This window comes from Pteronotus mesoamericanus, unplaced genomic scaffold, assembly GCF_021234165.1.
Source record: "Pteronotus mesoamericanus isolate MK-2021 breed Mesoamerican mustached bat unplaced genomic scaffold, CSHL_Meso_final contig_347, whole genome shotgun sequence".
NCBI classification, from domain to species: domain Eukaryota; kingdom Metazoa; phylum Chordata; class Mammalia; order Chiroptera; family Mormoopidae; genus Pteronotus; species Pteronotus mesoamericanus.
Window position 1 is genome coordinate 18,570,916 of NW_026555137.1, and position 14,828 is coordinate 18,585,743.

At 51.6% G+C, this 14,828-nt stretch overlaps 1 protein-coding gene across 1 annotated transcript in view; it reads right to left on the bottom strand.

The window, feature by feature from the left end:
• Positions 1–14,828, bottom strand: part of PCNX2 (pecanex 2) — a 215,149-nt gene that overhangs the window by 157,701 nt on the left and 42,620 nt on the right. The window contains exons 9-12 of the mRNA XM_054576753.1: positions 12,825–12,960; positions 6,980–7,125; positions 5,066–5,219; positions 4,949–4,981 (exon numbers count right to left, since the gene is read on the bottom strand). Of these exons, the coding sequence (XP_054432728.1) occupies positions 4,949–4,981; positions 5,066–5,219; positions 6,980–7,125; positions 12,825–12,960 (469 nt within the window). The remainder of the gene's footprint in view (positions 1–4,948; positions 4,982–5,065; positions 5,220–6,979; positions 7,126–12,824; positions 12,961–14,828) is intronic.

The window sequence follows — 14,828 nt, forward strand, 5'->3', positions numbered from 1 at the left end:
CCGTCGCGGGCCTGGCTGTTTCAGGTGGTGGGTATGAAACAGCGCACACTGGCCCAGCCTTGCCCATGTTCTGCCTTCTTTGAATGGACGCACATGCCTAGTCCTCACTACACGTTAAAAACTGCATACTATTGTTCTCATTTTGTCAAGGGTGAACGGAGGCATAAGGGTTAAGAAATGTGCCCACAGACAGGACAGTAGCAGGGCAAGGACGTGGACCCGGTCCCTGCCCGCCTGGCCGCCTGGTCACTGAGCACGGGCTCCCCGCAGCCACCAGGGAGGCAGCTGCACTTGGAACTGGCTCCTTCCAGGCCTGCAGGCTCACCGTGACTTCACTGACTCTTTCATAGCCACCATTCCGGGAGCGTACAATGTGAGTTTTACCCAGCAAAGCAAACAGGAGTGTGGGGGAGGCATTGGTTATAGCTTTGGGGTGTTGGCTTTTCCTAAAAGGACTCTGGAGGGTCCTGTGCTCTGTCCAGCCCCCTTGCGACACTACGTTTACCTCCAGAATGCGCATCACTGTAATAAGGGTTGGCCATTCTTATAGTTTCTTATGACGGCGTAGGTTAGTTTACGTAAATGCCATTTCTTAATGGTTGATGAGTTCACCTGTCTATTTAGAGGCACCCAGAACACTTTCCGCTGTACACTTCCGGTCGCCTAGTGTTTGGAACAAAAGGAAGAAAGCTGGGGTGGGCACCCTCTGCCCTACGGAAAGCTGAACCCCAGTAAAACCCTAGCCAGCCACTCCTCGATGACTCGCCCTTGGTGCACATAAGAAAGTCCAAAACATTTTGGAGAAGGCATATCGGTGATAAGCAGCCGCCAAAGGGTTAAATACTTCTCAAGAGGTGACTGGTAAGACGCTACTTCCAAATTTCAATATGGTAGAAATTTGATAAGCTAGTTTAAAAATTGAAAAGACACAAGCAAACGAGTTCCTATAAGCTTAGTTTATAATTTAATTCCACCGAATGACTGATTTTAGGTCCCGCTTCCTGCTCTTCAGGTGTGCGAAGCTTGAGAAATGGGCAGGTGCGGGTGTCCAACAGGGGGGCAGCGACATGGGCATCAAAGTACTTTTTGGGTCGCTGGCCGGGGTGCGGTGCACGCGCTGACACCCCTCGCATCCCCGGCGTCCGCGGCACTTCCCTCGCTGCGGGGACCGACACGGGGAGGACGGTCACCTGGGCCCTGCCATTTTTCGTTTTTGTTTTTAAAGACCGTGTTCATTTATTTTTAGACAGAGGGGAGAGAGAAAAAGAGGGAGAGAAACACCAATGCGTGGTTGCCTCTCCCGTGTCCTCCTGCACTGGGGACCTGGCCGGCAACCCGGGCCTGTGCCCTGACCGGGAATTGAACCGGCGACCCTGAGCCACACCAGCCAGGGCAGCTTCTGCTGATTTTAATGGTAGACATGTAGCATATGAAGATTAAAAGGCAATCTGGAATGGCTCATGCTTTAGAGCGCTTTTTTGAGCCAAGCAAATACACAACTAAACAGATAAGTATTGTTTAACTTTTCAGATCCACTAAAACTAAGTTGACCACCTTAGTTCTAGGACTGAGGGCTGGGAAATTATTTTATGTCATTCATAATCATTCTTCTGATGAACACGACCTCCACCAGGTGGTCAAGGCCCACGCCAACAGCGGCAAGTCACGCGCACGGCAGCCGCCCTCGATACGATGTGATGAGAAGGCCTTTGACCTCTGTGCTCTTCCGCGCCAAAATCCGCAACCCCAGGCTACTCATGACATAAACCTCAGAGGAGTCCCAACGGAGGGACGGTCGACAGAAGCCCTGTCCCATCCCCTTCAAAACTGTCAAGGACCCCGAAAATGAGGCAAAGCTGGGAAACGCACAGCCACATCCAGCCTAAGAAGGACATGTGGGGTCCTGGAAGGAATCCCGGGACAGAACATTAGGTAAAAGTGAGGAAATGGGAGTGAAATAGGCCTTTACTTAGCAACAATGACCAGCATGGGTTCGTTAGCTGTGGCAGATGGAGCACCCGGATGGAAGAGGTCAGCGCCAGGGAACTGGGCCCGGGGCGTACAGGAGCCTGCTGCTCAGTCTCCGCAATCACTCTGTGAATCTAAAACCATTCTAAAATAGAACGTGTATTTACAGAGGTTATTCCTAGTGACTTTTATGTACCTGAAGGGGTGCCCCACGAGCAGCAGCCACGGTTCACTGTGTGGCAAGAGGAGAAACAGGAACTGCGCTGAGAGGAGCAGAGAGGGACGGAGACGAGCCCAGAGGACATGGTACGTCCAGGCCCCACGCTGGGCACGGTATACATGTGGCCCAAGTCACTCTCTAAGGTCCCACTGAGGCTGCCATTTTATCGATATCTTGCTCAGCTTCCTTACAACCCTGTCTTACTGCTCCCTCTTTTACAGATGAAAAACCTGAGATGCACAGAAGGAACCGGCCCCAGGTCCCGGAGTTTGCACGAGGCCGGATGGCAATCCCGACACCCGCGTGCCCCCAGTGACCCCGGAGTTGCTCCCGTGGGCTCTGAGATGGCCTCTGCCATCACCGCCTGGGGCGCGCACGCAGATCAGATGGACCTGCGTGCGCGCCCCAGGTGCCGCCGCAGAGCACGGCCTCCGCGTTCCCGCGGGCACTCGGCCGCCGCTCCCGCTGCGTGCGGGGCCTCCCAGGCTTCGGCTGCCTCGCAGACAGCCTCCCGCATTTTGCTTACTGCTGGTTACACCCGCGTGCGGACCTGCGTCGGCCAAGCACAGCCTCTCGGCCCTGCCTCTGTCATCCGTCTCTGGTCCTCTGGCGGCTGCCAGAACCCAGCCAGCCCTCGGTGTTTCAAGCACTTGAGGGCCCTTTCCTTTCTACAATCAGAGCCTTTCTTTCAGGCTCAGGGTCCCTGGTACCATGTCCATCGGCCCTTCATTATTAATTGCACATCTACATCGGAAATATGGAGTGTTACAATTTTTATTTTTATTGTGCTATTTTCTGGTTTCAACAACTTGCTCAAAATTGGCCACCTCTGCGCTCCTGGATGGAAACAAAGCAGAAAAGTCAGTCAGTCTCTGTTAGAGCAAGAACCAGCTGACTTGATTAATACCCCTCTTCCCAAATGCACCAGGTAACGTCGTCCTGAGCGGCGCTTGGGTTCCCTGACAGCCCCTGGCACCTGACGCTGAGCCCGGCGGGCGAGGGCGCAGGCGTGGGGGCCGTGCCTGCCCAGACCTGGCTCGCTCTCGACCCCCGCCTTCCTGAGGCTGTCTCATCTGTGAACCAGAGACGGTAAGCCAGCCTTATAGCTGCCACAGCTCCCTTCCTCGCTAGGGCTGGGTGAGGAACGCCAGCTCGAGCCGGGGACCCAGTGCCGGTGGCTGCATGACTGCCTGGAGCACGGTCCCGGCCGAGGAGGACTCCCTTCCGCAGTGAGAGAAGCCGTTCCTTACAATCTCACGATGGCTCGCTCGCGTGGACAAAGGGGAGCGGCCTGACCTGGTCTCTGGGAGCCAGGCCGATAGAGACTCTCTGAGGCCACGCAGTGCGGTGCCGCCGGGGTCCTGCCAACAGACGTGCCAAACCCAACGGCGCTGCAGCGGCCCACAATACCCTCCTATACTAGCATCTTCTGCCTTCCTCCTGAAAATACACACAGGAGATGGACGCTTCCTAGCATCCACCCCTCCCCCAAGTCACCCGGAAAACAGCGACACCGAGGTGCCTCACTGACTCAGGCAACGGGGGGTCCGTGGTGGGCTTGGGCAACACCTTTCAGAGCCGCCAGCCCTCCTCACAGCGCCCAGCCCAGACTTCGACGATAATCACAACAATACGTCTTAACACCCTAATTATGCCGCTCCTGCTCATCCTGACGGTCAGATTCTGGGATAAAGAAGATGTATTATCTGCAAACCAATTATGGGAACAGAGGAACTTAACAAGATAGCAACGTGTGCCATGTGATCATCCAATTATAAGCTTTTCTTAATTACTATGAGCTAAACATGAGCTAGCACAGATTTAAAAGCAGCCGTAAATCCTGGATATGAATTTTTAGAAAGCACAATAGTGGGAAGGTCAAGCTTCCTTTCCCTGCAAGCGTCTGTGGGGGGCCCACAGGAGCACCCGCAGCAAAGGATAAGGGGTTCTCAAAGAGCCGGGGCGCCTGCCGGGCAGTGTTGTCGGCGCAGAGGCATGCGGCCGGCTTCCCGGGGGGACAGCGCCGGGCCCATCCCACGGGGCCCGCAGGGCAGGGCAGCGGGGCCAGTGGACACGGGGCGGGCTTCTGGGCTCACGGAGGGACATCAGAGCACCAACAGGCCGCTGCAGCTGAGCCCGGAGGCTCAGCTATAAAGTAGCCCAGGGATGGGAATAAAAGGTAACGATACACTGATAAAGGGAAATAGGAAGAGAACGTCCAAAGAATGATTCGTACTTTCGTAACTGGCATGACCAATAACGAGAGCTACCATGTATTAAACGATTTCTGGGTGCCAGGTACTGCTCTGAGTACACAGCATGGATTGTTCAGTCCCCATAGGCTCTGTATTCCCTTATTTACGCACAGGGAAGCTGAGGCGTGGGGTGTACCCCTGCCGCTCAGGGTCCAGCATTCCGCGGGGACCCTGAGACAAACGCAGGCCCCGGGAGTGCAGAGTCTGCAGCCTCCCCCACCAGGCGGCGCGGTCTCCCCGCCACGAGTCCAGACGGATAGAAAAGACCCGCCACACACTCCCTGCGCCCCACCCTGCACATCCCCACCCCGGCTGTCCACGCCGCGCTCGCAGATCCAGCCTGAACTTGCCCACCAGGCACTGACGTTCCTACTTCATGCTGCTATTCATATACTCAATACAGACGTATGTTAATACACAGTTTGCCTTTTGAGTTGGCTCTGGCCGTTCCCCCACCTCCAGCACCTGCAGACAAGACCAGCGACTTGTCCTCCGGGACACTCACGTGTATGGGCGAGGCTGGGTCGGGCTGGACGCTCTAGAACACAAATCAGAAGTCCGGGTCATCATCTCATGGATTGAAGGACACGCTACTGATGCTAAGAATTAGAGGGGGCCTTGCCTTTAGCAGGGAGTACTGGCAGCTGGCCATGACGAGGCAGAAGAGGAGCACCCACAGGTCTTTGCAAAAGCCTCGATTCAGCGTCACAAATCCCAGCAGGGACACCAGGACAATGAGCGACACCGCCAGCACATTCTCCTTGACATCTTCAGTTCTGTGCAACACAAACACACACACACACACAAAGAGGCAGGAAAAGGGGTGTCTCTCCTGGTAAACAAAGTCCCATGTGCTTCTAGAAAGACGGACAGTGACCGCCGAGCAGTTACGGTGGCACGCCTTTATACCTCGTGACAAGCTTTTAAGGTTTCTTTCTTTCTTTCCTTACTCCCATGCTTTACAAACCAAATTTTAACCCCAGAATCCTGTTTTTGAAGCAAATGAAATGTCATCCCATTGGGTGTCGTTGGCCAGTAGCGTGGGTTTACTGGGAACAGGCAGTTAGTTAACTATTCCACCCATGACAGCGAGGTGCATCTCAGGCACAGCATTACTCCTTCAAACAGGCAAGGGCATGTTAACGCCTGGCTGATGGCGAGTTTTGCCTCCACACACACTTGCCAGAGCCGGGGCTCCGCTTCAGGAGCCGGGAGAGCTGGGCCGGAGGCTGGCAGTGCCGAGGTCTGACTGGGTACATCATGGCTTTAGTTTTTAGAGCAGTTTTAGATTCACAGCAAAATTAAAGAGAAACTGCAAAAAGTTCCCAGGTATCCTTTCCCCGTCATCAAAGCCAGTGACTCCAAATTTCAATAATTCCATTTTTAAAGAAAAAAAAATAATGTTTCAAAACCTGCCTCATCTAATAGTCCAAGAATGTATTATCTTGGACTATTTTCGTTAAATATGAAGCATTCACCTTAAGTGTGTGCCCCTCGGGTAACATAGCCTTGTTAGAAAAACCATTACAACGCCATTCCTTGACTTGCGGGTCCTGGAATTTGCTGTTGTAATTTTGCATGACAACAGTTTTTAGCATGCGATCACACCATTTAAGGTATTAGAATGACAAGCAGTCCCTCGGGGACCCACTACAGCGCGGCAGGGAACCAGCCCTCCCTGCCCAACGGCCGGCACTTAACCGTGCACAGCGTTTGCTGCTGACAGCGTTAGTAGCGGGGCATCTTCCATTTTCCAGGCGGCAACCCAGGCAGAGCTAGGCAGCGCTGCCCTTTGCATCTCCCAAGGTGGGGGTGGGCATGGGAAGTGCCCGACCCTGCCACTGTCCCACCTTAACCAACCTGACGCTCCCTCCACCCCTTCTTACCCAGGAAGCTCATCGCCAGCCCACACTTATTAATTCTAGAGAGAGGGGAAGGGCGGGAGGGAGGGATGGAAACATTTATGCGAGAGAGACACTGGCCGGTTGCCTCTCGCGCACACCCCGACCGGGGACTGAACCCACAACCTGGGTACCTGCCCTGACCAGGAATCGAACCCACAACCTTTTGGTGTACAGGACAATGCTCCAACCAAAGAGGCCGCCCAGCCAGGGCATCCAACCCACAGCACTGTGCCTTGAGGAACCATGGTAAGAGGTGAGGAAAAGGGTTTAAAGAAAAGGTGACCGTTCCACTCAGTGAGCATCAGCCAGGAGTGGGGGCAGAAGCGAAGCTGTCAAGGGCAGAGCTCGAGGTCACTCAGCTTCCCGTCCCCCCTCCCATGCCCACGCCCTGTCAGGCCAGGCCCTGGGCCACCAGTGGGGGCAGACCCGTGCAGGGCGCTGTCCCCAAAGCTGACCTTAAGTCCAAACCATGGACCTGATTCTCACTTCTCCATTCTAACCCTCAGTGGCCAGGATCTCGGGGCTTCGACTTTGGGTGGCGGCGCCGCGGCTGTCGCCCTTCGCCCGCAGTTCCGCCCCCCCACCCCCGCCCCCGGGGCTCCTCGTCGTACTGCTGAAGCTCAGCGACTTACCGATCCAGCAACGCCAGCAAGGTGAGGCGGTCGTACCAGACTTTAATCCACTTGCCGGGGAAGATGATAAACTTGTAGAACTGCTCTCGGTTGAACTTCCCTTGTGCTGAGGAACCCGATGAGTCTTCCAGATCCTGACTCAGGTGCTGCCGGACACCAACCGAGAGAACAGAGAGAGGGTCCCACACTGACACTCTGTCGCCACAGGGACACCTCATAATTTAAAAGTATGAAAAGCAGACGTTCCAACTCTGAAACGTAAACCTATGTGTTCCATGAAAATGGGTGCTCTAAGGAAAGGATAATGGTCCACAAAAAGGCTCTTTCTTACCAACACACTTCACTTCCATTATATCGTACCATTAAAACTACGCCCCGTCTTGTATCAAAACACTACTGTTAAGTGAGGCCAAGAAACTACAATGAAAAGAACTCCCAGGAATGGTCAGAAGTCAACAAAAGATCTTAAATGACTTAATTTGTGAAAAGTATGTTACTTAATGTAACGTTGAGATAAACATTCAAGTTTTACTCCGAGTAAAAAGATTTTTATTGCCAACGTGCAGGCCATTGGTGAGGCCTGATACAAGAACAACGGAAATATTTAGAGAAAAAGTCTCTAAACCAATAAAACAGAAATAGGTGGGGAAACTTAGGGCCAGGTTTAAAATGTTTGAACCTCCAATTCCTCTGTGACGGGCTCTCATCCAGCGGAGCCTTCACTGATCTAACAAACACTTCATGAGGGATTCAGGAGCCTGGCGTGAGCCTGGCGCGAGGCTGGGAGCCGGCAGTGGGAAGAACCGGTGGGCTCCGACCCCGGCACCCCACTGCCTGGCGAGGACACCCGAAGACGTCGTGGTGGTCATGCAGGCTCCAGGCCACGGACAGCTGGCCAGACAGCCGGCCAGGCCCAGCGCTGCGCTTCCCCAAGGAGAGCTGGCTCCACGCCTGGAAAGCGCAGGGGATGGGGACCTCGCTGAGGCCGAGGGACCGGCAAGTGGAGGGACAGGGAGGGATGGGGGGACAGAGAGGAGGAGGGGAAACCTAAGAGGGAGAAAATCAAGCTTTCCTCTTCTGACACATGATACCATATTTAAAACTGAAGTACAATAGTTAGCCTGTTACGACATTTCCAGAGACTATACCTACAATGAGGTATCGATTAACTTACCTCATTTATTTGTTATCGATAAGGAATAAAATGTTTCACATTTCTCAGAAAGCCAAAGATCACCCTCTTTAAATCTAATGTATTTCATATTGACCTCTGTCATAGCCGTCTTCCAAAAACAGGCTCTGAAATACGGGCCACGGGGCGCACTGGAATAGGTCCTTCCTGTCAGGCCGGGCGCTCTGTGTTCGTCCTGAGAGCTGGGGACTCTGGGGTTCTGGCCACTGAGTAAAACTAAGTACCATGCTTTTTAAAAATATACAGTTTTGTTAAATATTGAGTCGATGCAAAGGCCCTTGAAACGTGCGTGAGGGGTAAGAACACCAACCCAGCGAAGACCTGGGTGGCCGTCACCCAGCACGAGGAAGAGAGCGTCAGCGTCAGCACAGCCACGCCCTGTGGGCCACTCCCCCGCCATCCTCCGCGCCCCACTCCCCACTCCCCACTCCCCACCCCCGCCTCCGTCGGGGGCCGCAGGGGTCCTCAGCCTGTGTTCGTCACTCCCTTTCTCTCCTTCGGTGTTGCTATGCTTCCACCCAGAGCTTCCGTATTGTTTGGTTGTATGATTTTGAACTTCACAGACATGAAATCATAGCATATGCATCCTTTTAAAACTTGCTTTGTGCTTCTTTTCCTCCACTCCGCGTTATGTTCCTGAGACTCACACATGCTGTTTTGTAGTTGTAAAACCCATTTTCATGGTTGCATAATATTCCGTTTTGTAGCTATGCTATGTATTATTTACTTATCCATGTTACCGTTGAATATTTAGGGGCGTCTTGCTTTTTCTCTTCTTTTCTTTTCTTTCTTCTTTTATTTTGCTACCACGTGTCTATGAACATTCTTGAACGCGTCTCCTGGCACACAGGTGCAGGAATTCCTTTAGAACAAACACCTACAGGTGGAATTGCCAGGAATGCAAAGGCTCAGCTGCACCGGAGGCCCCACTTCACGGGGAAACAAATTGTTTGACTTTTCCAGGGAATGCGCGCATTTGCCCTGAATAGAATTGCTGGGTATGGAAATGTCCACTTTACTAGAAAACACTTTAGAAAAAGGAGTTTTCAAAAGTGCGTCTGTCGGCTCACGCTCTCACCAGGAGCACGGAAGCACCACTCGGCTCCCCAGCTCGCCAGACCTCCACAGGTCAGGCCATTCTGATGGCTGCTAATCTGGTGAGTACAAAGGGGCGGTTCAGTTCGGTTCTCATTTGCATTTCCCTCGCTGTTAATGAAGTTGAGCGTCTTAGTCCAATTTTAGGTTTTATTCATGAAATCATTTGCCCTTTTCTTTCTCGGGTCCCTGTCTGTCTTTCATCAGTTTCTGTATGTGTATGTGTGTGCACACGTATGCATATGTATGTAGGCATATATGTGGATGTGCATGGGTGCTCCTGTGTGCATGTCTGTGTACATACATATATGTGTGTATATATGATCAAAACCTTTACTAATGACATGCACTATTGATATTTTCCCAGTTCATGGCTGGTCTTTTTCACTTTCTTATGCTCTTATGGACATTCTTAATTTAAATGAAATACCTTGTGACGTATCCATTTTTCCTATAAAGTAAAAAATGTTTGCACTTTTTCTGTTTTGTTTATCCAATCCCTTTCTACCCCACAGTCTTAAAGATATTTGGTTTTATCATCTCTCTTGAAGTTCTACAGTTTTGCCTTTTACATTTATTAGTCTATCAGGAGTATTTGTACATTTCCTTTCCCATAAAAAAACACTACTATTCGGTGCCATTTGTTAAAACGCCCTTCCTTTCCTCACCAGGCGGCCAGAACGGCACCACCCGCGTCCGCGTGTCGCCTGGGCCTCTGAGTTGCCAGGAGCATGTGCTGCCCTGTTCTCTCCTTCCCTCCCTCTGGAATTCTCCTGCGGTGGGCGGAGGCCCCTCCCATGCCGACTCCACGCCTCGTAGCCTCCTTTTCTCTCTTCCTCGCGCCTCTCTGCGCTACACCTCAGTCATTTCTAAATACAAGGTGACGGGAGGTGGTTTGACTTTGGGTGGTGAGCACACAATGCAATATAGAGGTCACGTATCATAGAAATGTAACCTTGAAACCTATATAATCTTATTAACCAACGTTACCCTTATACGTTTAATAATTTTAAAAAAGTATATAACTTGTTTAAAAGAATACATTCCTCAAACTTTATTTCCTTGGTCAATGGAAGAAAAATCATTTGACTTTTGACTTATACACAAACTGCTTCTCTAAAAGGCTATACGACTTTGCAACATCATAAAAATATATTAATATGTACTTTTGAAACACGTGTCAAAATTGCCATCATTTTTACTATACTATTGATTAATAAAAAATAAAATTAAAAAGAAATAAATAGTTTCTTCAGTTCTAACTGCAAGTTCAGCAGTTCTCTACTCTCATGTGTCAAGTTTCTTATTAAATTCTTCCAAGTTTTCTTGTCATTATTATGTTTTTTTATTTGCAGTACATGGTGCTTTTCTAGGTCTGCTTGGTCATCGCATGGCCTTTTGCTTCTCACTTATATTTTCAATTCTTTTATTTCTTTATACGTATCAGACATGCTTAATCCCTATTCTGAATCTGATCATTACAATTTCTAAGTTCACTGAGAGTACTTCTGCTTCCTGTTGCCTTTGCTGGCTCTGATTCGTGGGCGCTTGTTTTCCAGGACGTTTTAGAACTTCCCCTTCATCATATTTGCCTTGGTTCTTTATCAACATGAATTCTTTGAGGGCAATATTAAGGCTCTGTTGTTCCACATTAAAATGAACCTTTGTTTCTGCCAGGAACTTGGGGGCCATATGATCCTGGCCGCATTCTAAACTGAACTCTTCATTAGAAGTGTGCAGACCATCCGTGACTTATAAGCGAGGGCCGCAAACCCACCTAGAAGTTCTTCTGCTGTTGCAGAATCTTATGAGCACCTTCCGCCCCCTTGGCCAACAGAGATGGAGGCAGGCGGCCCGCCGTGCAGGGCCTTCGTGGGTGGGGCTGGTGCAGACAGAGCGTGTTTAGCTGGTCCTGACAGTAGGGTGCTGCTCCTTGGGGTCCCAGACAAAGTGCATGCACGTCCTACATTGCACTTTGTCTCCTGTCCTAATGGAAAGGAAGTGGACCCCCCCTTCTGGGGCCTCCCCGCTTGCAGGGCTACTCTTCAATGCACACAGTTTTCCCTGTGTCGGGGGAAACGCAGGTTTCTCAGAGAAACCCACACTCCACAGGGCTCCCCCCACAAGATGGCTCGTGAGAGAAACTAGTAGCGGCTTCTGAGGCGGGAGCTGGGCCCACGGGAGTGGGCCACGCAGGCCCAGGAAAGATCGGTGAGCCCACAGGCACTGGTGGAGAGGCGGAGGCCGCAGGACGCAGGGCTCCCGGAGGTTCCCGGGGGGTGGGGGCTGATGGCAGGGTCTGCAGCCGCCGGCACTGCACGCTGACGGGCGGCGCAGCCACCCCTGCAGGCCACGCAGCATCCCGTGGCCAGACTGGCCCAATGCTCGGCCACCAGAGGGCGCCCTCCCACCTCCACCCACTGTCCCCGGAAATGAGGACAGACAGGTAAGACTGGATACAAGGAAGGGAAGAAATGGCCCTGAAAAAGGATTCTTTGAACCCAATGCTTTTTCCCACTGAAGCCCTTCAAGCCTGACAGGGCTGAGTTACGCTCCACGGGCCCTTTGCAGTCCCGCCGACCACCCGACCGCCCCCCGGATCCACAGGAGTCGGGACTCGGAGCAGCGTGTGATCCACTGGAACAGAACAGGGCATTCTTCCCTCGCATGTGCCCCATCGTCAACGCGCTGTACTATCAGGCATATTATGGAAAATTCTGGTTCAGCAACCATAAAAACAGATTAAAGCTCTAATATTTTTTCACAAGTAAGACTCTATAGGAGAAATCAAAACATTGCCAAGAGGCAGGTAAACACAGCTCTAAAGAGACTCCAGCTAACTCGACAGCACCGTTAGGACCCTCCGCCGCAGGCTGCGACAAGTGGAACCCGCCTTTCCTCAGGGCCCAGCCGCGTCCCCCCAGAGGAACGTGCCCATGCTCTCTCTCCAAAGGCCCAGGACTGAACCCGCAGCTCTCGGCTCCTGTCTGGGTGCGCCCGCCGCCCACGGCACCCTTTGTTTTGAGTTCTTGCTCTTCCCCTCCCGGAGTCTCGTTAGAGGCGCACTAAGCGAAGGAACATTAGGGAGTTCTCCCCCGCTTGTCGACAATGTCCTTTCCTTCAAGAACAAAGTGTCTCAAGTCAAATGTTCATCTTTAAGGATCTCTGATTGCTTAATATATAAGGCCAAACTACAGTAATAAAAACCCAGACCTTTTCTGAACCACAGGGGAAAAAAAAATTAGCATCCTGACCAAGTGAGCTCTTGTGGGATTTGAGGACCCAGTAGACAAAGATCGACGTCGACAAACGCCCAGTGCACTTGGAAGAGCAAGTAAGAGCAGCAAGCCTGGCAGAATCAACAGAAGGCGACCTGTTACCAAGCGGTTTCTTGTCACATCCCTTCAGGAGACTACCATTCAGGGGACCATCCACGGCCCCGGGCCGTCACATTCAGGGCAAGGCCTGACTCACGTTGTTAGGTCATCCAGCCTGGAGACAGGTTTCAAGAGCCCTGATTCTGGAACATTCACAAGCAGCAACGACGCAGGCACGTACCCGTGGCGTCTCGGGCTGGGTCCTCCGCGCCACCATGAGCAGCAGCTGCTGCTGGAGGGCGCTGACCGCCTGGTCCCCGGAAGAAGGGTCTGGACTCTCGGAAGCGGTGGTGCTGGAGGAGCCGATCTGTACGTCCCTGAGGATGGGCGGAACAGAGGCTCTGGTTACCTGTCGTACAGAAGTCACCTGTTCATGGCACCCAGCACAAGCACACTGGAGACCCCCAGCGCAGGCGGGGAGAAGCGGGGGGGATGGGGAATGGTGTGTGCAAAGCGACCACCCGGCAGAAGGGCACACGTGCCAGCCCGTCAGGCTGGGCAGGGGCGCCGGTGCCATGGGGAAGGCAGGCACATGTCTGTGGTGGAGCGGTGACAAGCTTAATGTTCTGTGTGTTTAATGGATGGGGCAGAGGTAGCAACAGTTGCCAGCCTCGTATTTTATGAAGACAATGAAGATTATGAAGACAATCCCCAAGATAGCAATCAGGAAGAAGAAGTGATCATCCATCCCCTCTGCTACCTCCTGCAACCCCCCGCCACCCCTCAACCCCTCTCACAAGTCCTCCCCGCACCCCATCCCACCCCAGCGCCCAAGAAGTGCCCATCAGGTCAAAGAAGTGCCTCAGGTAATTGAAGAGGAGGACGTCACTACATTGGTTATGATCTACGGGGAATAGTTGTATTGCCTTCAATCACCTATAGATTGACAGGACTTGTGTTAACAAAGCCCTTCAAACAAGCTCAAGCCGGGCATTTTCCTCGGGCTCGGAGGGCAAAAATGGCGGCACATACTCCACGTGCTTCTCTAGGGGTGCTGGCAACTTTGAGACCAGAGTGGCCACCTACCTGCATCATTTCTAACGGAATTCCTGCTAACATAACTTCAGTTGTACTCAGTCATCTAAGACGGTGTGCTTCAGAAGGGACACTAGGTCGCTCCCTCAGGCCAGGGGTCTGTCTACTCCCACCAAGGTAACTCCATTCACCTGGCCGGAGCCTGGCTTTGGAAAGGGGGTGACACTCTTCTAAGACGGCACTGGGAGCAGAGGGGAGTCCTCTGGGGAGAAGGGGGCTCCTGGGAAAGTATTTCTACATCCTCAAAGGTTACACAATTAAGAGACTATCTGTCTCCAGGCCTTTGGATACGAAGTGAGTTAGAAATGCTCGGAGCCACAGCAGCCACCCTGTCATCGTGAGGCTGAGGGCAGAAGCCCCAAGGACAGCAGAGCAGAGAGATGGAAAGAAACAGGTTCCTTGATGGCCAGCCACGTTCGCACTGACCACACCTTGGGACTTCCTGCGTTCTGACAGAGCACACCCCGCTACTGTTTAACCATTCTGAACTTGAATCTTATCTCACCTGCAGAATCTTATCCACACCACCTCAAGAATGCAGGTGCCACACTAAAGTAATGACCTTCTGATTTCTAATCTCACATCTCATTTAAGTCTCTGACAAGCGTTTGGGTCTTTCTTGTTCCAAACTCCCTACCGCTGTATTCATACATATACAAACACTTATTCTACAGGAAGAGTGTTTAAAATATATCCACTATTCACACACATGATTTCTTTACATTTGTTTCAGACATAATTTATGACAACCCGGTGACACATTCAGTAAAGGCCTCCTTGTAAAGGGCCATTTAGGAAACATCATGTTAAAATCAGGGTTTAAGAAATAAATCAGGTGGGCTAAGTGCATGGAGCTTGAAAACTTAAAATCTCCTTCCGCTATTTCGATGATTGTTCCATAAACAGTGCTTGCTTTCTTGATTATATTCCTTGTGCAATATCTGTTAATGACAGAGAAAAAGCAGACTTATAAAGACAATGGTCACTCAAACATTTCTGCTTTGTAGAGAAACGACCGAGTATTGTAAGTCTCTCATTTCACAGCCAAATACAGTAAGAGAAAAAGTGCCTTGTTAATACAAATTCAGAGTAATCTAAAAACCCAGCAAGTGCCAGAACGTCACTAAAACCAAAAGATTAATCTGACTTC